This window comes from Perognathus longimembris, chromosome 24, assembly GCF_023159225.1.
Source record: "Perognathus longimembris pacificus isolate PPM17 chromosome 24, ASM2315922v1, whole genome shotgun sequence".
Classification (NCBI taxonomy): Eukaryota; Metazoa; Chordata; class Mammalia; order Rodentia; family Heteromyidae; genus Perognathus; species Perognathus longimembris.
The window spans coordinates 10,701,478-10,728,925 of NC_063184.1; the positions used below are offsets into that span (position 1 = coordinate 10,701,478).

The 27,448-nt window shown below is 38.2% G+C and overlaps 1 protein-coding gene across 26 annotated transcripts in view; it reads right to left on the reverse strand.

The window, feature by feature from the left end:
* Positions 1-27,448, reverse strand: part of Ank2 (ankyrin 2) — a 457,187-nt gene that overhangs the window by 131,377 nt on the left and 298,362 nt on the right. For all 26 annotated transcript variants that reach the window (XM_048333410.1, XM_048333424.1, XM_048333422.1 and 23 more), the window contains 3 exons: positions 27,301-27,399; positions 4,196-4,294; positions 2,256-2,441 (listed from right to left, as the gene is read on the reverse strand). In XM_048333410.1, the coding sequence (XP_048189367.1) occupies positions 2,256-2,441; positions 4,196-4,294; positions 27,301-27,399 (384 nt within the window). The remainder of the gene's footprint in view (positions 1-2,255; positions 2,442-4,195; positions 4,295-27,300; positions 27,400-27,448) is intronic.

The following is a 27,448-nucleotide window of genomic DNA, read 5'->3' on the forward strand; positions in this document are numbered from 1 at the left end:
AATATTTTGATTGCTGTTGAGTCACTTCCAGATTATTCAAGTGTAATATTAGTTTTCTTCTTTGTAAAAATAAACTAACTTACTGTTAGCTAGAACAGCAACGCAGGCTGTGAACTTTGCTCAACCAGAAGCCCATACAGCCCCTGGCTGAGGGCTCTTGCCCGACAAGCATGGGTTGGGGAACCTGATTTAAACCTTCATTGTAATTGGAGATGGAAGGCTTTCTCTTCTTTGTTATTTTATATTAATCAAAGAAATATTTACTAGCCAGTACAAATCTATCCAAACAGCTACTTTAAATCACGAATATTTAAAGGCTACATTCCTTTCAAACTGTCTCACGAAGAGTCATAAAATAGCACCAAAAACAACAACAACAAAAGCCTTAAGCATATTAAAATCAGAAGTTTATATCAATTTGTGTGGTGCTAGTCATGAATTAGTTCACCAGGAAGCTGAGTTGGGACGATTTTTCTGTTTTTAGCATAGACTCCATGAACAGATACAGAACAAAAGTTGTCATACAAATAATTTAAAGGTATCTCTATTTCAATAAATAAAGTGTAATAATGAAGATAATAATGGCCACACTCCAGTAGCTCACACCTGTAATTAACTACTCAGGAGGCTGAGATGCAAGGAGAGGTTCAAATCCAGCCCTAGCAGAAAGGTCCGTATGATACTCTTATCTCCAATTAACTCAAAAACAAAAAGTGGATTTGTGGCTCAAGTGGTAGGGCACTAGCCTTAAGCAAAACAGCTTAGGGACAGTGCCCAAGCCCCAAATTTAAGCCTCACAACTGACAAAATTTAGATAGATAGATAGATAGATTGATTGATTGATTGATTGATTGATAGATAAATAATTACCAGTAAATCCTAAGTATGAATGTTCAAAGATCTACAATCTCCCCAAATTCCAACCTAATGATTAAATAAAATGTTAGTCTAAAGTATACAGCATTCTGTATATAGCATACAGTGCATTCAAGATGCACTGAATTCATGAACTGCTTTGTTAAATGGCAACTCTTTTGTACAACTACTTAAATATAATAAAGTAACTAAAATACCCAGAGATGTAAAAGTTAACCTACACAGACAAGCAAGTGCCTGTGCCTTAACATGTGTACTGATATTTATATTTTCACTATTGATTGTGCTGCTGATTCTCTGTAGCAATGGGCAAGAATAGAACACACACACACACACACACACCATTGTTGAGATGCTTCTGAACTTAATGTTCTAGTTGATTGATGTGACCTATTGTGGTTATGCAGAAAATGATTTAATGGCAAGTATTTTAAGACTTACAAGAAAAAGCAACTGCTTTGCTCTTGAAATGCTCAATACATTATTGATTATAAACAATGTGGTAAAGAGAAAATATAAAGGCAAAAGAAAAGAGTATCTTCAGTTAGATAAAAGATTAGAAAACACAAACCTAGGAACAGACTTTGAATTTTTACTTCCTTGAGGTCTAATCTGAGAACCCTCATTAGTAACACATGATTTTATCTTGTTTTTGCAAAAAAATTAAGAATAAAGTCCATTGATTGAAATACATGTTAAAGGATAGCTTTGTTTTATGTCAGACTCAGAAACTATTTTAGTAGTTTCGCAGATTTAATAATGCTTCAACTAGACATTGTGTTGAATACATTTGAGTTGTCAATGTTTCCTAAATTACAGAAGTTTTTTTTTCTAAATAATTTCCCATGAACAGAACTGTCATCATTAGTATGTATTAGTGGGCATTTACTGTAATGAGGGTAAAAAACATAAATTTAAAAGTAAGGTAAATGTTGGCATATGCACAGTACTGTACCTCGGTTGTTCTATTCACCATCATCTGAAGCAGTGTTGTGCGAGAAAAAGAGGGGAGAAGTTACACAAAGTTAAGACAAGAAACAACCTGCTCCTTGCAATCAGATTATCTTCATCAAACAAGGCCAAAATGCAATCCATGGGGGAAAGATATCCTCAGGTCTCCGCAACACACTTGCCATCTTTCACATGCTTTGCCTACTAGTTATAGAATAAAGCAGCAGATCTCAGTAGCCAAGCTGTATCTTTTAAAGAAAACTCATCTAGCATTTAGAGTCTACTCCAATCAACGACCCCCTTCTTTCTGAAATACCTCTGAAAGCAATTCCTCTCTTTTCATGACCCAAAGTGACTTTGCCTTGTCACTTGCCTGTCCCGCGCTGGCCCCCAGGAGGAGTCTGGCTGCCTGGGCATCGGGATTTTACCTTGGACTGTACGTCTGCATTGTGGTCGTTTTGAAGCAGGAGAGCTGCAGACTTGGTGTCGTCTTTCCTGGCTGCGATGTGCAGAGCAGGCAGCCGCACTTTCCCTTTGGTGTCATTCTCCAAGAGGATGGCCACTGCCTGGTTATGTCCTTGTTGAAGGGCCACTGCCAGAGGGGTAAAGCCATCCTGGTGAAAGAAAACAAGACAGAAAACATCACCTTCCACTAACTTCTGTATTCTCGGGGTTCCGCTCCAAGAAATGACATCTGCATTGAAAGAATTAAGACTGACCAGCAAACCACATGCTGGCGATTAATCACTGTCATCCTAGCTATTAAGGAGGTCAAGGACTGGAGGACTGTGGTTTGAGGTCAAGTTTTTGAGACCCTTTCTTAGCCCATCGATGGTCTCTGTCGGAGACTCCAGCATCTGTGGTCATGCTGGGCAGGAAAGTCAGCAAGACACAGTCTCTTCATGGGGAAGTGAAATGTTGTGGCACATGCCTGTCATCGCAGCAACACTTACAAGCCTAAAGTAGCTGAAGTGCAGCTCAGGTGTGGGCCTGGGCAGCCAGGTAGAGTGCATTCTCTAAACAACCAGTGGAAGGCTGGGCTGGAGGAAGCTCAGCTCTACAGCACCAGCCAGGCCCATGAGAGGCACTGAGTTCAAAAGCCCTACTCATGCAAAAAATGTTCTTAAACAAAAGTGCAGTATGTTGAAGGATTGCCTATCACTACAAAGATAAAACAGATTATAACAGGTCACTTGTCATACAGCAGAGTTGTTTAATCTCATTGTTTTCTTTAATTTACATACATTACAAAAATCTGGATCCTAGCCACTTACTGGTGGCTCAAGCCTGTAATCCTAGCTTCTCGGGATGCTGAGATCTGAGGATTGCAGTTTGAAGCCGGCCCGTACAGGAAAGTCTGGGAGACTCTTACCTCCAATAAACTACAGTACTCAGAAAAATCCAAAAGTGGAGCTGATGGACATTTCTGGAAGGGACCAGAGGGTCTAGACAGAAGGAGCTATGAATCAGCTGAGGACATCACACAGCTGAGTTTATTTCAACCATACACAAGAGACAGGAAGTCTATTTTGGTTTGATAAAGAATTCTGGTACAAAGGTTTCACCTCAAAAATGACTCCAAGGTCAAAAAAGAAACCATGTAGATTTCCTGATGTGGGTATGGTTCTCAGAGATACAGTCTCTTTGTTATCCAACTTGCCTCAAGATGTTCACAAGCAGCTAATGGGTAGATTTAGCAGTGTTCTGTCTCAGGGGACATAAAGGCCTCAGGTCATAAAATCCACAGTGGGCTCATGCAGGAGTATAAGGTCTGGGTGTAGATGTAGAATGAGAACTCATTTCATAGAGATCAACTGTGTTTTCCACTATGAGCAGGAAGGAAATGTGGGCCTGTTAAAGGTGACTTCTTGAGAAATCACTATTTAATGACAATAAGCTGTCAGAAAGAGATTATGATCAGCTACATAAAATCTTTCTCTTCAAAGGACTGAAAATGGGTGTAATAATAGATTTTAATGACTTCTCCTAATGCCACACAAAAGGAAGATCATGTTTTGTTTGCCTACAAATTTAATTGTCTACAAAACAAGTCCTATTGGATATCAATATTTACCTAGACAAAGCTAGAGTAGTGGTACTGGCTTATGATCCTAATGTGGGAAGCTGAGACAAAAGTATCACATGTTCAAGGCTAACCTGGGCTACACAGGAAGATTGTATTTCCTTTTTTGAAATGCTATCTAAAATAAAGGTGTGCACACACCTGAAGTATTTATTGCCACTGTTATAGATAATAATAGGAACATGAACATTCATAGCATATCTCAGACACACTCATTACAACTGGCATAAAGAATATAAACCTGAAGAGCAAAGCACTCTGGAGTGCTGAGGCTGAGCATCTTACCTCTGTAGCAGTGCTCTGGTTGGCTCCATTTTCCAGCAAGTATTTGACCACATCAATGTGATTCTCCTGGGCAGCCATGTATAAAGGGGTAAAGCCATTCTAAGGACAAAGAACAAGAAAGAGGACATATATAATCACTTATGGAGTTGAAACCAGGGAAGAATTCCATGCAAGGAAAAGGAGAACATTAGGGTGCAAATCTTGAAAATGGTGAAGCTGAACAGTGAGTGTACTTGCACACTAAGCAAGGCATACCTATGTCTACCACTGTATTGTCAAACTGATATACAGAGCGGTTACAGTTTCATATGTTAGGCATTGGATACATTTCTTGTACTGTTTTTTACCTCCTCCCTCATCCCCCCTCCCTCTCCCCCTTTCCCTTTCCCCCCATGAGTTGTTCAGTAGATTTACACGAAACAGTTTTGCAAGTATTGCTTTTGTAATCGTTTGTCTTTTCTACCCTGTGTCTCTCAATTTTGGTATTCCCTTACAGTTTCCTAGTTCTAATACCTGTGTACATGGTTTCCAATGTACTTAGATAAGATATAATAGAGATAGTGAAGGTACGACCACAGGAAGGGCATACAAGAGAGCAGGACTACTCTTCATGCAATGTTCTCATTGGGATAGAAAGGGATAGAGGAGAAATATTTCCTTCATTCCCTGACTTGATTCTCATTTCTCATCACCTGCCACTGGTAAACTAAAGATACTTAGTATCTTAACATCTGTATAATTCAGACTGGGCATGGTGGCACATGTCTGTAATCTTAGCTACTGGGGAGACTAAGAACAGGAGGATTGTAGTTCAAAGCCTGCAGAATAAACTAGCAAGATCGTCATCTCAACAAATAAACCAGGTGCAGTGCTTCATATCTGAAATGCTAGTTGCATAGATCAGGGAGACTAAAGACAGTCTCAGGAAAAAACACAGACCCTAACTAAAAAACAGCTAAAGCACAAAAGGACTAGAACATGGCTCAAGTAGTAGAGCACCCTACCTAGCAAGCACAAGGCTCTGAGTTCAAATCCTAGTACTCCACTCAAAACTATGTATAATATTACAATATATTTATTATAGATCATATTTTCCCCAAAATAATACATATATAACATCAATAATATATAGACAATATGAGCTCATAAACTGATTTAATGGACAGTCATGTCTTGAATATACTCAATTTAGTTAATTGTCTTAGTGGAATAAATTACTGCTCCCACCAGAGCAGTTTGGGGGACATAAACTTGGTTAAAAATCAAAGTCATTTCTTTTAAAGCCCTTCTGAAATTCCGTGATCCATTCTGACATTCATCTCCTTGATAATTTATTAAAATCTGACACTGATAACTGAGCCATTTCTGGGCATAGTGCTGAAGATAAATTCAGGTATCTTCATGAAACACAATTGTGATGCCAAGCATTAACACATTCAGAAAAGTTTCACTGCTAGGCCATGATGCTAATTTGAAACTAAGTTTAAATTGGTAGGCTTCTTTTTGATGAGGATACTAGAAATATCCAAACCTTATTCAGGGAAAAATCAAAAAGTAACAAATGTATTAAATAAAGAAATTTTAATTCTTAATCTCTCAAAGCCTAGCAATTCCTAAAAACATTTTATAGTATTAAAGACAGATGAGTCAGTTAAGCATCCTATACATTAGTGAGAACAAGCTGAAAGAACAGATAAGCATTCAAAGATTATTTTTTTAATGGGAAGAAAACAGTTAATCACAACTTTATAGAAAAATAAATTCTGTATATAAAGTATGTATAAAGTATAAAACATCATTCAAAATGGCCAAGATCCAGGAATATGTAAATTGCATATGTGTATAAAATATAACTATCACAACTAGAATATGTAAAGGAATTCAAATTTTATTGTCAATGAAAATCAGAGGGGATTGGAGCAAGGCTAGTAGAGAGAAAAAGAGGAGGAGAATTTGCTCAGCATATATGGAAAAATAATAAAAGCCCACTGTCCAATTAATTTATTCTAGTTATTTGTAAAAAAAAAAAAAACATAAAATGTGCAGACTTTCAATGGTAAAAGAAAAAGCTAAAACCGAACAGGACATTTTGTAAGAGGAGAAGATTATCAAAGCTGGAGGATTCGGGACATCTTGCTTGCTGCCTCGCACACTTGGTAGAGCACAAGAAGCAGGTGAAATCCTGTGTATTTTAAGAATGCTGAGGAGGTGGCGGAAGGATGGAATTAGAGACTCAAAGGAAGGAAAAGCCAGGGAAGATGGGTGAAAACACCGAGTGGGTGTGGAATGGGGATCTTACATGACAAGTAGAAGGCAGGGATACAGGGAGACATAAAAAACAACAACCAACACTTTTAACAGCATACGATTTGCTAACATTTCTCCTCCAATAGAGCTTTGCAGATAGGGACAAAGAAAGGGAGACAAGGAGTGGTGAGCAGATGGGCAGGGAAGGAAGATTACCACCCTCAAGGCTTTACCTAGAAACACTCTAGCATTGGGTCTTAAGCAGTAGAAATTCTGTGGCTCATCAAGGAATCTGGAGGATCGGCGAGACACGGCCATCGGGACCTCACACTCCCTGACTTCCAGAACATACCTCAGGAACCTTGTTTCTGGAATACTGATCTAACTCTTCCCAGGCCTTGCTCAGCCATCTCCCCTGTCTCCTACTGGTATTTTAGCCAATGAATAGTGGCCCTTACATTCTTATCTCTGGAGCCCATAATCCATACTTTTCATAGAAAAAGGAACTTTGTAGCTGCAAGTTGAAGACTGTAGGATGAGGAGATGACTCTGAATTAGAAAAGGGAGGTAGTGGAAGAGGAGAGAAAGTCCCACACAGCTGGCCTTCGCAATGGAAGGAGGGATTTGATCTGGAGAGCGCAGTTCTACAAGCTGAAGCCTCCAGAAGAAAATAGGAATATCAGCACCTTGATTTTTACCTTTATAAGAGTAATTCCCAAAAGTGTGACATGAGGAATATGTGTTGATAATTAATGTAATGGAATCTGTAATAATTTGTGAGAACAGCAACAAGCATCAAGTACACATTCTATGAGTTGTTTCCTAGGGAAGGTGGGAGATGGAGAGGGACAGAACCTGAACAGGGGCACACTGAGTGTCCACTCCTTTTCTGTGAATGGAACTGGAAAACCCAAGAGAAGATGGAATGGCTGTGGTCTAGGGTCCCAGGATCAGCAACCCTTAACTACAGGGATTCTGAGAAGTCTTAACGTGGACCTGTTGTATTGTTCTAAAGATATATTCATTACATTTACTTAACAGCTTCTAATTTTTGAAAAGTCCTCATAAATGGGCCTCTTCTGCACTTCTGCCCTGAGACCTGCAAGTATTCAAGGTGATAGTGAAAAAAGAGAAAGTGATGTCAACAGGAAAATGTCAAGGCTGACAACAGATAGTATAAAAATGGGAAAGGATAGCAATAGGGAAATGTCCAGGTTAGAGTAGACCATGAGTGTCATTTGTGTGCCTGTAATACAACTCGTGTGTCAGGGCCTCCGACAGTGGAGAGAACAAAATACAAAGAACAATACTAAAAGACTGCACCAGTGTGGTAACTCAAGCCTATAATCCTAGTTACTTGGGAGGCAGAGAAAAAGGGATCACAGTTCAAGGCCAACAGGGACAAGAAAATGATAGAAATTCCATCCCAACCAATGACTGAGGGCAGCCGTGTCTGCCTGCCACCCTGGAAACACAAATGGGAGTGTCGAAGTCCTGGCTTGCCTGGGCATAAAGTGAGATACTAATCTTGAAAATAACTCACACACACTGGGCGCCGATGGCTCATATTTGTAACCCAGGAGGTTGAGATCAAGATACAAAGTCAGCCAGGCTGAGAAATCTGAGATTCTTACCTCCAAATCACCAGCAAAAAGCTAGAAGTGGAGGTGTGGCTCAAGTGGAAAAGGGGTAGCTTTGAGTAAAAAAACCTAAGAGACAGTGTCCAGGCCCTGAGTTCAAGCCTCAGGATTAACATGTGTGACAGGCATGCACGTGCACTCACACACACACACACAGAAAATAACACAAAAATGGCTGAAGTGGCCCAAGTGGTAGAGCACCTGCCTGCAAACTAGAGGCTATGAGTACAAATCCCAATATTGTCTAAATAAACAAAAAGATAAATAAAATTTAAAAGATTGAACTTTTGCTATGTATTACCCACTATGAGAAATGGTATGACAAAGTGTCCTCAAATTGTAGAGATCTCGTGCTCCAGTTTGCCCAGACATGTATCCTAGTGTCATGATTAATAGGGTGTCACCTTGGGTAATAAATGACATAATTCTATTCCTAATGCTTACAGTGGTGCTGCAACATTAGTATCATCATCATCATCATCATCATCATCATCATCATCACCATCATCATCATCATCACCATCATCATCATCCTCATTCCACTGAAGGCAGTTGAGAATCCAACACTTTGGTAAATTGGCCTATCTTATACGTTCTAATCTACAACTAGGATGCCAGTTCATGCGATGGAGTTAGGTCAGTTTATACTTTCTAATCTACAACTAGGATGCCAGTTCATGCGATGGAGTTAGGTCAGTAGGCTTCCATCTGTGTGAAGAATTTCCCATAGACAGTAACACCTGCATGGCAGCTACCTACCACCTTTCCCCTAATTCACAGGAGTCTCTGAGTGCAAAGACTGAGGAAGTGCATTAGAAGTTTATTACAGGGCTGGGAATATGCCTAGTGGCAAGAGTGCTTGCCTCATATACATGATGCCCTGGGTTCGATTCCCCAGCACCACACATTTAGAAAATGGCCAGAAGTGGCACTGTGGCTCAAGTGGCAGAGTGCTAACCTTGAGCAAAAAGAAGCCAGGGACAGTGCTCAGGCCCTGAGTCCAAGGCGCAGGACTGGCCAAAAAAAAAAAAAAAAAAAAAGTTTATTACAGGTGATGTAGAACAAGTGAACAGTGTGGAGCAGGGAATTCCAAGGTTCCGTTAGCATTTTAGCAAGTTCACTCTGGTAACAACAAATGCTTTGCTTTGGGGGTGTTTGGAGACCGGAATGGATGCTGGTGGCTAGTCAACATGGCATATTTACATTTGTGTATAGAAAAGCTGAACTCAAGCCAAGACACCAACTTGGTTAAGAGATATAAAGAGCTCTTTACTGTTGCAAACCACATCAAATAAGGCAATAAAGATTTACTATATACCCAAAGGCCTAGAAATTATCCTTCCATTTCTTACTGCTGTTTAACAAGAAATAGCTCACCAGAGAACTTGAAATACCCCGTTAAGTAATTAGGACAGAGCAGAGCAGTGTGTTAACACCAGTGTAAATTTTATAGGAAATCACTTATCTTCACATATAAATAGTTTAACCACACAGTGTTATTGGTCTCTGTGAATATACACAGGGGCTTTTCAGTATTTTGTATATCTATGTATTTCTAAAAGAGTCTGATTTCACAGAGGCATGAAAGCACATGTAGTCTCTATTGATATAAAACTCAAAGATTCCTAAAGCGTGGGTTGATATTTGAGTTGGTCCAACTACAGTATTAGCGGTTTCTTTAGTAATTCTAGAATAATTAGTGCATGACTCTATGACTGACCATTCATTTTATAATATATATACACACATAAATACACAGATATATACATATATAAATATATACTTGAAAATTATGTATATACATATACACACTTACGTATACATGATCATTAAGAAGTTGTAAAGGTTTTCAATTCAACATGTCAGTATATGAGTGCAAAGCATCTTGACCAGTGTCATCATCATTCATTCATTCACTCATTCATTCATTTATTGTTGCCAAGGCTTGAATGAGGCCATCTGGGTCTTGTTTTCTTGCTGAACTTTTTCCCATATGAATGGTCCTCTATCACTTAGCCACACCTCCATTTCTGTCCCTTGGCTGGTTAATTGGAGAGAAGAGTCTTGCAGATTTGTTTGCTTAGGCTAGCTTTGGGCTTTGATCCTGAGATCTCTGCCTCCTGAGTAGCTAGGATTCCCACTGTTTCTTGGCTCATAATTTTAACATAACCTCTGTCTACAGAAATGTATTAGTTACTCATTAGCAATTTTATTCTATGTTAGTCATTTAATAACCATGTGTTTGGTGACTTTTTACCATTAGGAGTTGTGTTTGGACTCAGTGACTGGAAGACCAAACACAAAACCTCTTTTTATGAGACCCAACGATACAGAGCTGAGACACACATGTTAGTTCAGTACTGAATTACACTTTAGTGAACACATATGATTCATTCTTGCTTAGCTATACATTGGACATGAGGAAAGCACCAAGAAGAACAGAGAACACAGCGGCATGAGGAAACCATATTGCAGGGTGCCGCTGGGAGTGACTCTCCGTGAACTGAGTCATGAAAACACCAAAATCAGTCATAAAGTCAGAAGAGGTATTTCACACAAAAGAAATCTCATCTCACCATGGAAGAGACACAGAAACCAAATAATTCAAGGCCTTGGGGAGAGAAGGCTGAGACACCAGGGACCAGTCTCCATCAGCCTAGCTAAGAAGTCTGGATTGTACCTTAAAAGCCTTAAAAATCATTAGCCTTGAAATAGGTGTTTCACACAAGGACACTGGCAATTTCAAGAGATTACATAACCAGGAATGGAAAGGAGAAACAGAAAATGGACAGGCTATATTCCAAAAGAGTGAAAAGAAAGCTTCTACAAATTCTAAATGAGATTTAGAAATATTAGAGTGGTTTTGGTAGTTTAAAATGTAATTTAGACCCAAGAACCGGTGGCTCATACCTGTAATCTTAGCCACTGAGGAGGCTGAGATCTGAGAATCACGGTTAGAGGCCAGCCCAGGCAGGAAAGTTCATGAGACTTATCTCCAAATAACCACAAGAAAAGCCAGAAGTAGAGCTGTGTCTCAAGTGGTAGAGCATTAGCTTTTTGCAGACAACTCACTAACAGTGAACGGGCCTTGAGTTCAAGCCCTAGGACCAAGTAGCACACTCACACACAAAAAAGTAAGTTAGTATTTACACTTAGTGATTAGAAATTTTAAAATGCTTTCATAGTCATGGATAATAATCCTCAAATATATGATTTATGAAAATCCAGAAATTTTTAGACAATTTAAGAACTAATAATATTGGTGAATTTTTATTCCATTTACAGTAGTAATATAACTCTAAGTTCATCATCAGGTTTTAGACATTGATGAGAAATTCTTTTAATGACTGAATTCTTTGGACACATTTGTAAACATGATGTAGCAGTGACTTATCTATCATATGTAGACATATTAAAACTTTGAAGCATCTTTGAAGCAAGTAAATGACATCATTTGCACGTCATTTCAAAGAAATGATGCAGAAACTAATAATATGAGCATGCAAAGCAACGAATGGCCCAGAGTGAATGTTTTAGACAAGGACCAAAGCTCTTAAACTATGATTATTACTATGAATATTTTAAGGAACATTATTCTGAATTTTGTTAGCACCTACAGCTTTATTCTTCCCTTACACAAATGAAAATGCATCACTTGGAGGACTTGAAATGATTATGTAAAATGACTTTTATTTAATACAGACTTAATATTCAATCTGTAGGATCTTTCTTATGGTACCAGATTTGTTTTCTTAAAAATTTTAACTCGGCACCCGACTTAGCAGTCTAAAATTAACCAATATGGCTATGACATTGTTCACACCTTCAACAGAAGAATGCCTAACAGAATTCACAGGATGTTTTTTTTTTAAAGGACACACAGAGAGAATCACAGGATACACATGTAGAAACATCTATAGCTCAAGACATTTCTATAATTGCTAAGAGCAAATATAGGTAAAATGTTCCCAGAGAACCAAGGACTTGGATGGGAAAGTCTGAGAATCTTACCTCCAATTTTCCACCAAAAACCCAAAATGTAACTGCGGCTTAAGTGGTAGAGTGCTAACCCCAAGCACACTGCTCAGGGACAATGCCCAGGCCCTGGGTTCAAGCCCCCAGAACCTGCAGAGAAAGTGAGAAAGCTATGCATCACTCAAGGAGTGCAGTTCAGGAAAGTGAAAATTCCCTTTTCTGAAGAAGTCTTCTGTCTTGCAGGAAGGCTGGTGTCAACATTTTGTGCTTGTCTGTTTTTCAAGGAAGCATTCCTTCATAGCCTCTATGAAAGGAGATAGCACCTAGGACTGGCTGGTGACCACAAACCTAGGTCCTAAGTCCCATTCTGGTTCTGCTCATCCATTTCTTCCTTTCAATGACTCTTATGAGAGATGAAGTTGGAAATCATCCCAGTGGTTATTATCACCAAGCTTTAAAGTCAGGGTGATTCAAATGATTTCCCTAACTACATTGTGATTGCACAGCTGCAAAGGATGTGAAAATCTAAGAGCACTCATTGTAGTCACCAAAATATAGACTGCTTTGTGTACTCTGTGGGTATAGTTGGGGAGAGTGACTAAATAAACACAGGATTCCGCACTCTTCTGGTAATTAATGTAGCTTGATCTTCTCTCCTGGGTCTTTTAGGTCCCGACAGGTCATCACGTGACTTGAGCCAATGAGCATGTAACCTTCTCTTGAACCCAATGATGAGTTCAAGTTTGCTCAAGAGAATGAAGTTGTTGCAGGCAGTGAAATTCTGTTTGGGGAAACTGGGACAAACCTGTCCTCATCTTTTCACTGTGAACTGAAAGGAAGTGTGGCTCCAATCTGAGGTCTACAAAGAAATCTAGACTGGAATACAGAATTTACTGCAATGGCAGAGAAAGCGAGCTCTAGAACTCAGAACATGACAAAGAAAGAACAAGATCCCATGGTTATGTATGAGCCACAGGGCAAGAGAAAGGGAAAGGTATCCTGGAGCTCACCCTCCCTATCTGAGTTTCCTACTCACAGATTAATAAAAGGTATTTTATTATTTATTTAAGTGCAAGATGATTTTTTCCTTACTGCCACTAAGCATAACTGCCTTTAATATAAACTCCAAACCAAAATATATTTTATTCTACTGTCCATTTCAAATAAAGCACTTTCCTGAAAGTCTAAAAAGCATTTTAAAATACATCACAGAATTGATCATTATGAAAAGCATAACTTACTGTGATTAAATATGCATTTTTTGTAGTCCTAAGACATCTGTAGATGTGACTCAAAGCAGTTTTCCAAAACCAGGCACCAGTGGCCCACGCCTGTAATCCTAGATACTCAGGAGGCTGAGAATCATAATTTGAAGGCAGCTCCAATACAAAAGTCCATGAAACTCATTTTTAATTTACCACCAAAAACCAAGAAGTGGAGCTGGGACTCAAGTGGTAGGGTGCCTTCCCTGAGAAAAAAGATAAGGGGCAGCATCCAGTCCCATTGGGTATACTGGATAGATGATTGATAGGTAAGTAGGTAGGTAGGTAGGTAGGTAGGTAGGTAGGTAGGTAGATAGATAGAAATGGATAGATACACTAGCTTTTCAAGAACCAAGTTAAACTACAAAACACAATGGATTACTTTCAATAAGAAAGTAAATTCCCTCTTGCAAGTGATAAGATTTTAAAATGCTTTTTTTTCTAAGCAAGCTGAAGACACGGTATATGATATTCAGTGTTAGGTTTGCATCTATTGTTACCACTGCATAAATAATACTACTTTGCATTTATATTGTTAACAGCTAGAGCTGTTAAGTGTATCTTGGATTATCATGCCATCACATAAAATTTTATTATAATAATTCATATTAGCTTCTTTATGATCATATGTCATAAATCATTGTAATGACCAAAACTAAAATTACTTTTTGCAAATGGATACCCTGAAAAAATGTTATAGGAATTGAATGTTTGTATTTCACAGATGAAACCTTACCATAAATTCTACTGGATATTTGAATATTGAAATAATTCCTTGGCACATTCTCTAAAGTTTTTCAATTTGCTGAACAACAGAGATTACAAGGCCAAGATTTCCAACATGTAGTATGATTTACTTGGTATGTAACAAGTGCTTTAAAATGTATATCATTAGGACCAAGTCTATAATCCTAGTTACATGGAACATGGGAGGTGGAGTTAAGAAGACAGCAGTTTGAGGCCAGCCCATGCAAACATTGATGAGATTCTCTAAACTCCAATAAAGTAGGTACTAGGAAATGGGTGCTAGCAAGAAGGAGGTGGCAGGGGAAAGGGGTAGATGAATGGAGGGGGAAGGAAGGGAAAAAATGCAGTCAAGAATTCACAGAGTTGAGAAAAATAGGGGAAGGGATGAATTGAAAAGGGAGTGAAGATGTTGAAGGGAGAGCATGGAGCAAGATGCACTGTTATACATGAACTGCCTTTTAAAATGCCAAAAACAATCAATATACAATCCTAAAAATGAGAATGTTGACAGGAGTGACATTGAACAAGATGTACCATTTTCATAAAATGCTTTATTGAATGGCAACTTCTTTGACAACTACTTTAAGATGGCAAAAATATTTTCTTTAAAAAGCCTGGTGTGATGCTGTATAACTGTAACACAAGCCATATGGGAGGCAGGGGTAGCAAAATCATTGTAAAAGCCTGGCTCCAGGCATAAGCATCAAACCCTACCTACATAAGAGAACTAGGAACATAGAAACAAAATAAAAATGTGTCACCTCCAAAAGCAAACCCACAGACATTGTCTTTAAAAATGTAAAATGCTGCTACTAAATCTTTATAAGCACATCTAATATCAGAATGCTATGTGATTCCTCTAGATCATGTTATTTAAAGTTACATTTCTTAGTGTTCATTCAACTGAAGACAGTAACATTGGCTTTGTTAATAGAGGGCACAATAGTATAACATCCAGAAAGTCAAAATCTTTAATCAAATGAAAAACATTGCTTCCATTAGCAATGTCAGTCATTTTTTGTCATTTAATGATTACTACTAAACTGATAGAGTACTTCACATGTCAAATCAAATTTTAAAATACGTTACCTGACAGCAAGCAGACACAAAAACTCTGCCGTAGTTCAAAGGGATTCTTATTTTTAAAATATTTCCAAAGTAACTGTTTCATTTCCTTTTGTTCCATCCCATTTGCCATAAATGCTTTCAATCACTCAACAGCAGGCAGAATTATGATGTGATTTTTTAACCTTTTGTCTGAATATTAGTAGTTGTGAATAGAATGAAAATAACACTTCAAATAATTTTATATGTATTACACTAAAATAAATGAGAACATCAAAGAAACATCAAGGGATATAAATAGGTTTAGAGATGTTCAAGCAACAAAGACTGGGTGTCGAACTCTTCCATTTATGAAGTACAGCTTTTTGTCCTTGCTGACTTAACACTATCCCAAGCTGTTTTAAAAGCTGCTAGGGACTTAGAGCAGGTGGTACTCCTGGCAAGTGCTGAGATCAAGAACAGAATTAAACCCCAAGTGATATACTTAAATATTTAACAGCTGCTTAACATGCTCTAGTTCACAGCTTGCCAAAGATACAACTTCAAGTAATGAGTATTTTCTATGAAATTCCAAAAGATTCTTAGAGATGACACGTAGATCCCTTCAGGCAGACTCGCTGGCTTAGTGTCCTTTGGTGTATGTTTTTTATAAGGTAAGTTGAAACATATTCACATTCATGTCCTATTGTATGTTGTTAAGATGAGCCTGCATGTAAGGTAGGGTCAAAGGAATGTAGTTGCAGAGATTCAGCTGTGACCAGCTGAATACACAGGAATACACTACTGTCACTGAACAGTTGGTATTTTGTTAGGGGCTGGTAGCTTTAGTATAGCCTGATTTGTGGTCATTTGAATAAATTCCCAGGTGTGGGATTGCTGGGTCATAGAGAAACTCTATGTTTAGTCCTCTGAGGAACCTCCATACTGCTTTCCAGAGTGGTTGAAACTCAACTGTACATTCCCACCAACCATGTAGTGGCATTCCCTTTGGCCACATCCCTGCCAGCATCTGTTCTTGTTAGTTGTCATAATAGTGGTCACTCTAACTGGCGTGAGATGGAATCTCAACGTTGCATTTCTTTAATGGCCAGAGATATTGAACATTTCTTCATGTGTCTATTGGACATTCTTACTTCTTCTGAGAAGTCTCTCTTTAAGTCCTTAGTCCATTTATTAATTAGGTAGTTGTTTCTTTAATGGTTTATTGGTGGGGGGGTAACTTTTGAGCTCTAAGTGTATTTTAGGTATGAGACCCTTGTCTGATGCATAGCTAGTAAAAATCTTCTCCCATTCTGTGAGATTTCTATTTATCTTGCTAGCTCTGCCCTTTGCATATAGAAACTCTTCAGTTTGATGCAATCCTATTTATTCAGTCTTTCTTTCTCCAGGCTAGTGCCCTATCACTTGAGCCACACTTCCTCTTCTAGCTTTTTGCTGCTTAAATGGAGGTAGGAATCTTATGGGCTGTTATGTCCAGGCTGACTTTGAATAGAAATCTTCAGGCCACAGTCTCCTGAATAGCAAGTATGACAGGCATGAGGCACCAGTGCCCAGTATTTTCTTACCTATTTTTAACTCAGCTTTTATTTTGTTCTGAATATCTTTCTGACTTGTCTCAAATTTTAAGGACGGATGACTTATCTGATGGATAATTAAATACCTGATATTCTAGAATTTTCATTGGAAATCACTCATTTGCAAACACTGATATAGCTCCTGCTAAGGCCATGCAGTCTTGTTCTTGAGAACTTTATTTGCAAAGACAAAATATACATATGCATATATATCATAACTGATAAGGACTGATAAAATGTTATTGACACCACAATAACAGGTCAATGGTAATGTCTTTCTTTAAAAAATACAATTATCACCAACAATGAAGTAGGGTTCCCTTTTGGCCACATCCCCTCCAACAATTGTTATTATTAGTTTTCTTGATATATGACATTCTTGCTGGGGTGAGATGGAATCTCAATGTTGTTTTGATTTGCATTTCCTTTATGGCCAGTGATGTAGAGCATTTTTCCATATGTCTATTGGCCATTCTCATTTCCTCATCAGAGAAGTTTCTTTGTAAGTCTTTAGCCCACTTGATGAGGGGGCTGTTGGTTCTTTGCAGTTTTGTTTTGGAAGAAGGTAATTTTTTTAGTTCTGCATATATTTTAGAGATGAGGCCTTTGTCTGTTGAATGTCCGGTAAAGATTTTCTCCCAGTCTGTGGGCTTTCTGTTTATCTTGAGAGCTATGTCCTTTGCCGTGCAGAAGCTCTGGAGTTTGATGCAATCCCATTTGTCCAACCTTTCTTTGATTTGTAGCCTTTCAGGGTCTTTGTTAAGGAAGTTCTGTCCTGTGCCAAGGAGCCCAAGTGTTTCTCCTACTCCTTCCTTTAGTGTCTTCAGGGTGCCTGTTTTGATTTCAAGGTCTTTAATCCATTTGGAATTGATTTTGGTGCAGGGTGATATATAAGGATCTAGTTTTAGTTTGTTGCATGTGTTGAGCCAGTTTTGCCAGCACCACTTGTTAAAGAGGCTATCTTTCTTCCATACTATTGTTTTAGCTCCTTTATCAAAGATTAAGTAGGCATAGTTCTGTGGGTTTAATTCTGGGTCTTCAATTCTGTTCCATTGGTCTTCAGGCCTGTTCCGGTGCCAATACCAAGCTGTTTTTATTACTATAGCTTTATAATACAGCTTGAAGTTGGGTATTGTAATTCCTCCAGCACTGTTCTTTCTGCTTAGGAGTGTTTTTGCTATTCTAGGTCTTTTATTGTTCCATATGAATTTCTGGATTGCTTCCTCTATTTCATTAAAGAATGGTGTTGGGATCCCTACTTCATTGTTGGTGGGAATGTAAACTGGTTCAGCCACTCTGGCAAGCAGTATGGAGATTCCTCAGAAGGCTCAATATAGAACTCCCCTATGACCCAGCAGCCCCACTGCTGGGTATCTATCCAAAAGACCACAAACAAAATCACAGTAATGCCACCAGCACAACAATGTTCATCGCAGCACAATTTGTCATAGCGAGAAGCTGGAACCAACCCAGATGCCCCTCCATAGATGAATGGATCAGGAAAATGTGGTACATTTACATAATGGAATTTTATGCCTCTATCAGAAAGAATGACATTGTTCCATTTGTAAGGAAATGGAAGGACCTGGAAAAAGTTATACTAAGTGAAGTGAGCCAGACCCAAAGAAACATGGACTCTATGGCCTCCCTTATTGGGAATAATTAGTACAGGTTTAGGCAAGCCATAGCAGAGCATCACAAGGCCCAATAGCTATACCCTTAGGAACACATAAGATGATGCTAAGTGAAATGAACTCCATGATATGGAAACAAGTGATATATCACAGTTATAACTACTTTCAACGTCCTATGTATATGTGTAGTTTCTATTATTGATGATGTTTTGTATCACCCTCCTATGTTTGTACCTACACTATCTCTGTAATCTTATCTGAGTATATTGGAAACCGTGGTTACTGGTATTGGAAGTAGGAAATTCAAAGGGAATACCAAATTCGAGAGACACAGGGTAAAAAAAGAGAAATAACTACAAAAGCAATACTTGCAAAACTGTTTGGTGTAAGTGAACTGAACAACTGGGCGGGGGGGAGGGAAAGGGGGGGAGGGAGGGGGGCATGAGGGACAAGGCAACAAACAGTACAAGAAATGTATCCAATGCCCAACGTATGATACTGTAACCTCTCTGTACGTCAGTTTGAAAATAAAAATTTGAGAAAAAAAAATACAATTATCTTGGACTTACATAGTCATGTAAAATTATAAACAAGCCACTTACTAAATATTTTAGGTTTCGTGATATCTTAGCTGTAATTTCTTCCAATTTCAAGATAGAATAAAAAACTAGCATCCAGCTTTTTTCTACCATTTACACTTAGATAAATGAACATTAAGACAATGTAATTGCATCAATCTTACTTTGAACGTTGAAAACAATGCTTTATCTTACTGTAAGTGAAATCATTTCATTTATAATTTATATAAACTTACCATTTCTTTTCAGGTGTGCATCCATGTGTTTGTGTGTGCATAAATGTGTGTTTATCATTCTGCTAATTTTTTTACTGTGATCATCACAATGCTGTGCAAAATTGGCAAATATATATCCTAGTACTCAAGTGGCTATGGAAGATAGATTCTTGAATTTCAAGCCAGCCTGAGTGTGTTGTTTGAGATCTCAAAAGATAATAAGAACTGGAGAATAAGATTTGGGAGACTTCAGTTCAAGGAAGCTTGAGTAAAAATATTTTAAGAGACACATTTTCAACTGAGAGCCAGATATAGTAGCTTAAGCCACTATGTTATTCTAGCTATAATAGCCTAAAATTGGTAAGCTTTGGCCTTGGCTATGCCCAAGCAGGAAGTAAGACCTTATATCAATAACCAGAGCCAAAAAGGTCTAGAGGTGTGGCTCAAGCAGTAGAGGGTAATGCCTAGCAAGCATAAAGCTCTTAATTCAAATGCCAGAAGTGCCAAAAACAAAAAGAATGGGTGTCCTGACTTCCTTTCATTTCTGGTCAAATATAGGCATCTGTCTTTAGGGCATTTGTTTGTACGAAGAACATTAACATTTCTATTTTTAATGGATTCTTATTAAGAAAGAACTATAAGAATATATTTTAGGGATTAAATCATAAAAAGCATAAATATTAAAAACTTTTTTGGGGAGAGAGAGAGAGAGCAGACTGGCCAAGTATGTAAGAGAGAGAAAGAGAGGTAGAGAGGGAAAGAAAGGAGAAAGAGAGAAGACAGAAAGAGGAGATGGAGAGAGAGAAAGACAGAGAGTGGAGAGGAGAAGAGAGGAGAAAGAGAGGAGAGGAGAGGGGAGAGAGAGAGAGAGAGAGAGAGAAAGAGAGAGAGAGAGAGAGAGAGAGAGAGAGAGAGAGAGAGAGAGAGAGAGAGAGAGAGAGAGAGAACCGAATGTTCCATTTTGCTCCTGAAGCCAAGGATAGCATATGGAATGACTCAGGGTCATGCGTGCCCTGGCCAACTGTGTGTAGGCTTCCTTCTCTTCACAGTCCAATTAAAGTATTCGTGACAATGGGCGAGGGCCAAATGAAGAGAAAACTATTGGAAACGGCATTTGAAAAGAAAGGTATTTATCATATAGTGAGTGCATGGACCCCGAAGTTCTGGGGGCATAACCAATGGCAGTATAGTGTTGCCACTGGCCTTCATAGCTGTGGTCTGTAGAAAAATCTGGAGGCTAAAATAAAATCTAATCCTGTTTGAATTACAAATAAAAAAGTTTGTGGAAATAAAATTTCCACTGAGGGGCCTATCTTGGCTGTGGTAAACAATGCTGCAAGGAACATAGCAATATTGGTGGCTTTAGTGTGGCCTGGTTTGTGGTCACTTGAATAGATGCCCAGAAGTGGGATTTCTGGGTTGTAGGAAAACTCTATGTTTAGCTTTTTGAGGAACTTCCATATTCCTTTCCATAGTAAAATTTATCTGATTTGGGGAGGAGAAGGGAAAGCACAGAAATGGTGGGACAACTTCCACAGACGAATGCATCCAAAAAATATGGTACTTATACACAATGGAATACTACATAGCGATTAGGAATGGTGAAATATTGTTATTCGCAGGGAAATGGTCAGAACTCGAACAAATAATGTTGAGCGAGACAAGCCTGGAACACAGAAAACAAAGGGGCATGATCTCCCTGATAAATGACTGTTAACAAAGGGACACAGAGAGACAGTAGAGACCAAGTCTGTGAATACTATATATGTTCTTGATACATTGTATATTGTATATATGTCAACCTGACCTAGAGAAGGGATAGAAAAACAGGACGTAAGATATCACAAGAAATGTACACACTGCCCTACTAGGTAACTGTACCCTTTTTGCACAACACCTTGTAAAAAATTTGTGTTCAATTAATAAACAAATAAAAAAAAAGAAATGGTGGGACAAAATGTGAACCCATTCAGCAGTGAAACCCACCAGATGCTATTTTGGAAATGAATTATACAACTTTGGAGGGAGAGAAGTCGGGAGGGAAAAACTGGGAGAGAATGAGGGAGGGAGTGACACTGCTCAAAAAGAAATGTATTCATTATCTGAATCATGTAACTGTAACCCCTGTGCACATCACCTTTACAATAATTTTCTAAAAATACAAATTTCCAGAATTTTAAGGAAAAAAGATATTACAAAGCAGGGAAATGGAATTGAAAACCTAAAAGTCAGGTGTCAAGAGTCATGCCTGTGATGCTAGCTATCCAGAAGTTGAGATTGAGAACCAAGGTTCAAAGGTAACCCAGGAAAGAAAGTCCATGAGATATTTATCTCCAATTAACCATCATAAAGTCAGAAATATAGCTGTGGTTCAAATGATAAAGTACTACACTTGAGCAAACAAAGTTAAGGAATAATGCCCAGGCCCTGAGTTCAAGCTGAGAGACTAGCATAAGAGCGTGAGAGAGAGAGAGAGAGAGAGAGAGAGAGAGAACTGCCCAAAATTCTGTGTTCCAGTTACTTATATTTATTATTACATTAATATTTACTGTTAAGAGTAATTTTAATACACAACAAACTAACTCTTACTAATGTAGACTATACATGCACATACATGTTTAGCATCCAATTATACAAAATCCTAAATCTACATATACGAGAAGAAAAGGTATCTGTAGCTGGGTGTTCATGGTTCATTGGAGATAAATATCTCATGAATTTTTCCTTAAAATTCTGGAAATTTTATTTTCAAAGTCTTTTTTACTTGCAATTTAAGCAGGATTTGATTTTTTTATAGCCTCCAGATTTTAGTGACTCAGGAGACTGAGATCTGATAGTGAAGGTTCTGAGACATTCCAGGAGGACAAATCTTAATGACTTTAATCTCCAACTAACCAGAAAAAACAAAATCCAGAACTAATGTGTGGCTCAAGTGGTAAAATTCCAGCTATGAGCAAAACAGTCAAGCATGAGACCAAGGCCCCTTATTCAAGCCCCAATACTGTCACCAAATGACAAAAACATAAAATACAATTCTGTCTCCAAGAAGTTTATCACCTTGAGATATATTAATGATAATCCTGAGATAGGAAAATAGGGACAGGCCAAGATGTCAAGAAAAATTACTTCCAGTATTCACAGAAACTTAACTCTGAGACTATGTTAATTTTGTTCAAAGTATAACTCCTTTGAGAACAATACAGAATTGGAATAGGGATTTTTTTTAAGATCACAGTTTTTTAGATCATAGTCTTCTAGATTTACAAAGTGTCCAAATGACCTTACACACAAATGGAAAGCATTCTGGCATGCTGATGTTGGACTGTTTAAATAATGTTACAATGTCTGGGAAAGGCTCTGTAAAAAGTGCCTGTGTTAGAAAGGAGTTATTCACAAAGTAAATTACAATCCTTCACCAGCTCTAATTTGACTTCCAGTCTCATTTGCTGAGGTCTTAAGCCCTCCCTCCCCACCAAAGAATCCAGTGGACTAAAAACCAAGCCAGAGAGACTCAGGGTCAGGAGCAATTCTTATCATCATCCTGAAGAGTGGCCACGTAGAGACCACACTACTAACACTACTGAAGACAGAAACAACACATGAACACACATCTGTTCATGGTTATTTTAACAGCCATATACTGTCATTGAAACCTCATGAATCCATCCTCATGACAATCTAGAATTCTTTTCCATAAAGTAAGGGCCATTTCTCTGTCCAAACTGGTGCTGTGCTATTTGACAAATGACAAAGATTCTTTGCCTGGCCAACTTTAGTCAAAGCTTCTGAATCTCCTCCCAGACCCATCTGTGCATTTCTTTATTGTTATTATTCTTTTCAACTGCAGTTTTGGCAGAAAATCCCAACACGTCAGTTTACTCAGAACACCCTATCTTCCTAATGTGACCACTCGCAGTACCTAATCAAAATCCCCATCCTGTAACATCTCCCAGCTATCTAACTGCCACAGCCTGCCTTCAGCAAGAACCACCGGAGGCATTTTACCCAGAATCGCCCCTACTCCTGGTGTTTCCTTTTGGCAGTTTACCATCCACTGTTCCCATACTGCTTCGTGTCTACAAACTCTCACTTGCCAATTCAATCACTGCCTTGGGAGTCAAGCCCAGTGTTTTGCTTCCAAAGCAAGCCCCCCATGCCTGCAGTGAAGGTCCTGAAGTCTTCCATCCTTTAATGAGTACCACTGGTCATTTTTCTTTAATACATTTGGAGGTAACTGTTATATGCATCTTGGAATTTAAACAGAGAATGCAGAAAAACCCATCAATATGGACTTTCTTATAACCAATCAACTCCAAAAACATTACTGAATATTCATTCCTTGGAATGTTTTGGGGTTTTCTAAATGTCTTATTTCAAAAACCACATTAGAGCTGAGCATCAATGGCTCTTGTCTATAATCCTAGTTACTCAGGAGGCTGAGGATTGAGGTTTGAAACCAGCCTAGGCAGGAAAGTCTGTGAGACTCTTATCTCCAATTAACCAATCAAAAGCCAGAAGTAGATGTGTAGCTCAACTGACAGTGCAGTAGTATTGAGCAAAGAAGCTACGGGACAATGCCCAGCTCCTGAGATTAAGTGCCAGTACTGACACATACACACACACACACACACACACACACACACACACACACACACACACCAAGTTAGCAGCCCATTTCCAAATAATTCATAATTGTAAACTACTCTCCTATTCAGTGCCTTGTATTAAGATCTCAGAAGGATAGAGAAGGTAGCATTTGGATACAAAAATTCATAATTTATATTTTAAGTTTGAGATTTTACATTTTCTTTGTGGTTCTCAAAAAGAAGTGAGTCAAACTGGGCACAGTGGCTCGCACCCATAATCCCAGCTACTCAGGAGGCTGAGAGCTGAGGATTGCAGTGTCAAGACACCCAGGCAGAAAAGTTTTGGTGAGACTCTTAACTCCAATTAATCACTCAAACACTGGCAGTGATGCTGTGGTTCAAAGAGGTAGAGCTCTAGACTTGAGCAAAAAGAGCTCAGAGACAGTGTCCAAGCCCTGAGTTCAAGCCCCATGATAAACAAAAAAGAAAAAGAAAGAAAAGGAAAGAAAGTGAGTCTCCAACTCACAATAGTCTGTCAGTCCACCTGACACCAAATGCTCCCACATAGAGGTCTCTATCTGAAGTAAGACAGGACTGAGGGGAATCTAGCATTGGCAAGGACTCATGTTCACCTTTTTGACCCTAAATCCATGCCTTTTGGGATTTGTTCACATACATCATCTAGTACTCATTTTACATATATTGCATTCATGTATTTTAATTACAATCATTAAATTATCTTTAGAAAGTACTATGTCATGTTACATTTTTGTCACAGGATAATGGTGGCTAACTAAATTCAATATAGTAAATAATACCACAGGCCTTATCATATGACGTGGGCATATAGAAACACATTTCACAAATTGATTCCTTTTTTCCCCCTGCACAAACGTCTTCACAATATATAATCAACTCAAAACTGTTTGTCAAGATTCTCCCCAACATAAACCTCAAACTGAACTAACAAAAGATTAAGATTCATAATTATGATATAAACTTCTTTGGAGACCTGTTATAACCTGGTATGATCAGGGTCATAAAGAAAATACTCATTGGCTCTGACAACACAATACTAATAGGATTTCAGCTTCTTATTCTTGAAACTTCTGAAACGCATAGACACTTCCAGCAGCCATCATCTAATAACTGATATCATAGCTTTTTAACAAGGATTTGTTGGGTTTGCCTCCTGCCAATTTGTATGACATGATCAGGGCCAACAAGTCATTTTGAGAAATGCTACCTTGTTCTTATAGATATTAGTTGCACTGATGTATATGTGAATTTCCTGTTGTGTAAGAGAAATCATCTAGGAACAATTGAACTTTATCAGCTTTCATTTCCATGCTACACTGTTGACATGGGCATATAGGAAAACCCCTACTTAGAGAAACTTCCTGAAACATCTTCACCTGGTTTTCTTTTGTAATCTCTAAAATGATAATTCTCAAAGTGTGATTGTGAGTATCAATACCATCTGAAAGCTTGTGGAAACGGACAATTTCAAATCTACCTCTAAACAGTCAGAAGCTATGAGGAGGAGCCTAGAAATAAATGTTTCAACACGCTCTGAGATGATTGTGTTGCAAGCTATTGTTTGGGTAAAAAAAAAAGATGCTATCTTCCAATAAAACAAAAGTATTTTTGTTTTCCTTTCTGTTGGACAATACTGGATTTGAATTCAGGGCTTTGTGCTTGGGAGGCAGGCACTTTCCACATGGGCCACACCCCTACTTTAGATTGTTTGAGGATAGGATCTGGTGTTATAAATACCTGGGATTAGGGGCTTTACTTTGCCTCACCTGGCCTGTACTTTTGATTTTCCTTTGTAATACCAGGCATCAAACCCAGGGACTCATGAAAGCAAGGCAAGTGTTCTACCACTGAGCTACCCCCTCACTCCTAGTCTTCACTTTTTTTTTTTTTTTTTAAACCAGTCCTGGGACTTGGACTCAGGACCTGACCACTGTCCCTGGCTTCTTTTTTTGCACTCTGCCACTTGAGCCACAGCGCCACTTCTGGCCGTTTTCTGTATATGTGATGCTGGGGAATTGAACCCAGGGCTTCATGCATAAGAGGTAAGCACTCTTGCCACTAGGCCCTATCCCCAGCCCTCCTAGTCTTCACTTTTGTAGCAATATTTCTCTCCAACTTAAGATGCTATTATACCTTATAGAACATACAAGTGCTCATTCTCCATGGTATCTTAAAAAAACACTTCTATTAAGTAAAGGTTTTAGACTAAGACATATTTTTCTATTCACATTAAAACAGGTATATATTTAATTGAGTTTGTATTATAAGGGAAAATAAATATAATGATGTGAAACATTATATTACAAAGAAAAATTTTAATAATCATGGAATGATTTCAATTTTTTCCTTATAATCAAAGAAAATGGAGTTCCTTTTACCTTTAGTATTTCCTGGGTCTGGAATTGTGCTTACCTATACAACCAGAGCTCTGTTTAACTCATGAATGAATATCACAGGTGATAGATAATTCTGCACAGTAATAGAGATATCCTCAGGAATGAAGAAATGAGCTAACCTACTTTGCCAATATCCCCTGAGAGGTGGCATGGTTGGGTTTGCTTGTTCTGAATGTTGAGAATTGAACCAAGAGCCTTCCATATACTGAAGGAATGCGTTTTATTACAATGATATCCACTCAATTTCTATAGGCATATGTTATAGATAGCAAGAATAGAGTTACAAGCCAGGTGCTTAGGCTCCCCTTTGAAATCCTAGCTATACACGACGAAGCTAGGATCTAAGAGGATCACAGTTTGAGGACAATCTAGGCAGATAATTTTGCCAGGTTCCATCTCTAAAATAACCAGCAAAAAACAGGTCTGAAAGCCTGGCCCAAGTGGAAGTGCTGAACAAACAAGTCAAGTAAAGGCCCTGAGTTCAAACCCCAGAAAAAGAAAAAAAAATAGCCCACTGAAATAAAACCAAAACAAAATAACCAATGCATTGGACAAAACATTTTCTCTTCTTTACCAGAAAAAAAAAAGATGCAGTATAATTTGATAAATTTGATGTTTTTCTGAGTTTCACTATGATTTATATTTTCTTTCTATTGCTCTGTAGACCCTAAGGCTGTGAGGAGAATTTGCCTGTTTTCTAATTTCTAGTAAAGCCCACATTTGGTTGTAAGATAACCAAGGTGGTGTGATTCTCACTTAATATCAGACTCTTCACTAGAATGCAATTTTTTCAGTCTTTTTTGTTAGAATTTAAGGAGAAAAAATACTTTTATAAAGCAACATGGAACTTACATGAATAATTTATATTACACAGATGTCACTCAGTCCAAAAGAATCACTTTATATTCTCTTAAATCGACAGTGATGGTCTTTCATTTTTCAAGTGCTTTGTTATATTAAAAGAGAGATCATAATGCATCAAAAATTTTAAGTAATTTCATGAGTTCCAAAGATAATTCGGGTAAAATAAATAACAGAAATCTTTATAATAAACTTATCTTCCAAGCAGTTATCCAAGCCCTTTAGCTCAACTTCACAAAATGGTTCTAATATACACAAAAATAAGACAAAAATCAGAATGTAATACCTGAGACTGAGCATTTATGTTGGCCCCTTCCTTAACAAGGACTTTGACAACCTCCGCCTGTCCAGCCAGAGATGCAATGTGAAGAGCAGTGTTTCCCTTCTGTGTTGGAGAAACAGAATAGAAAAAGTTAAAGGGTTCCAAATTTTAT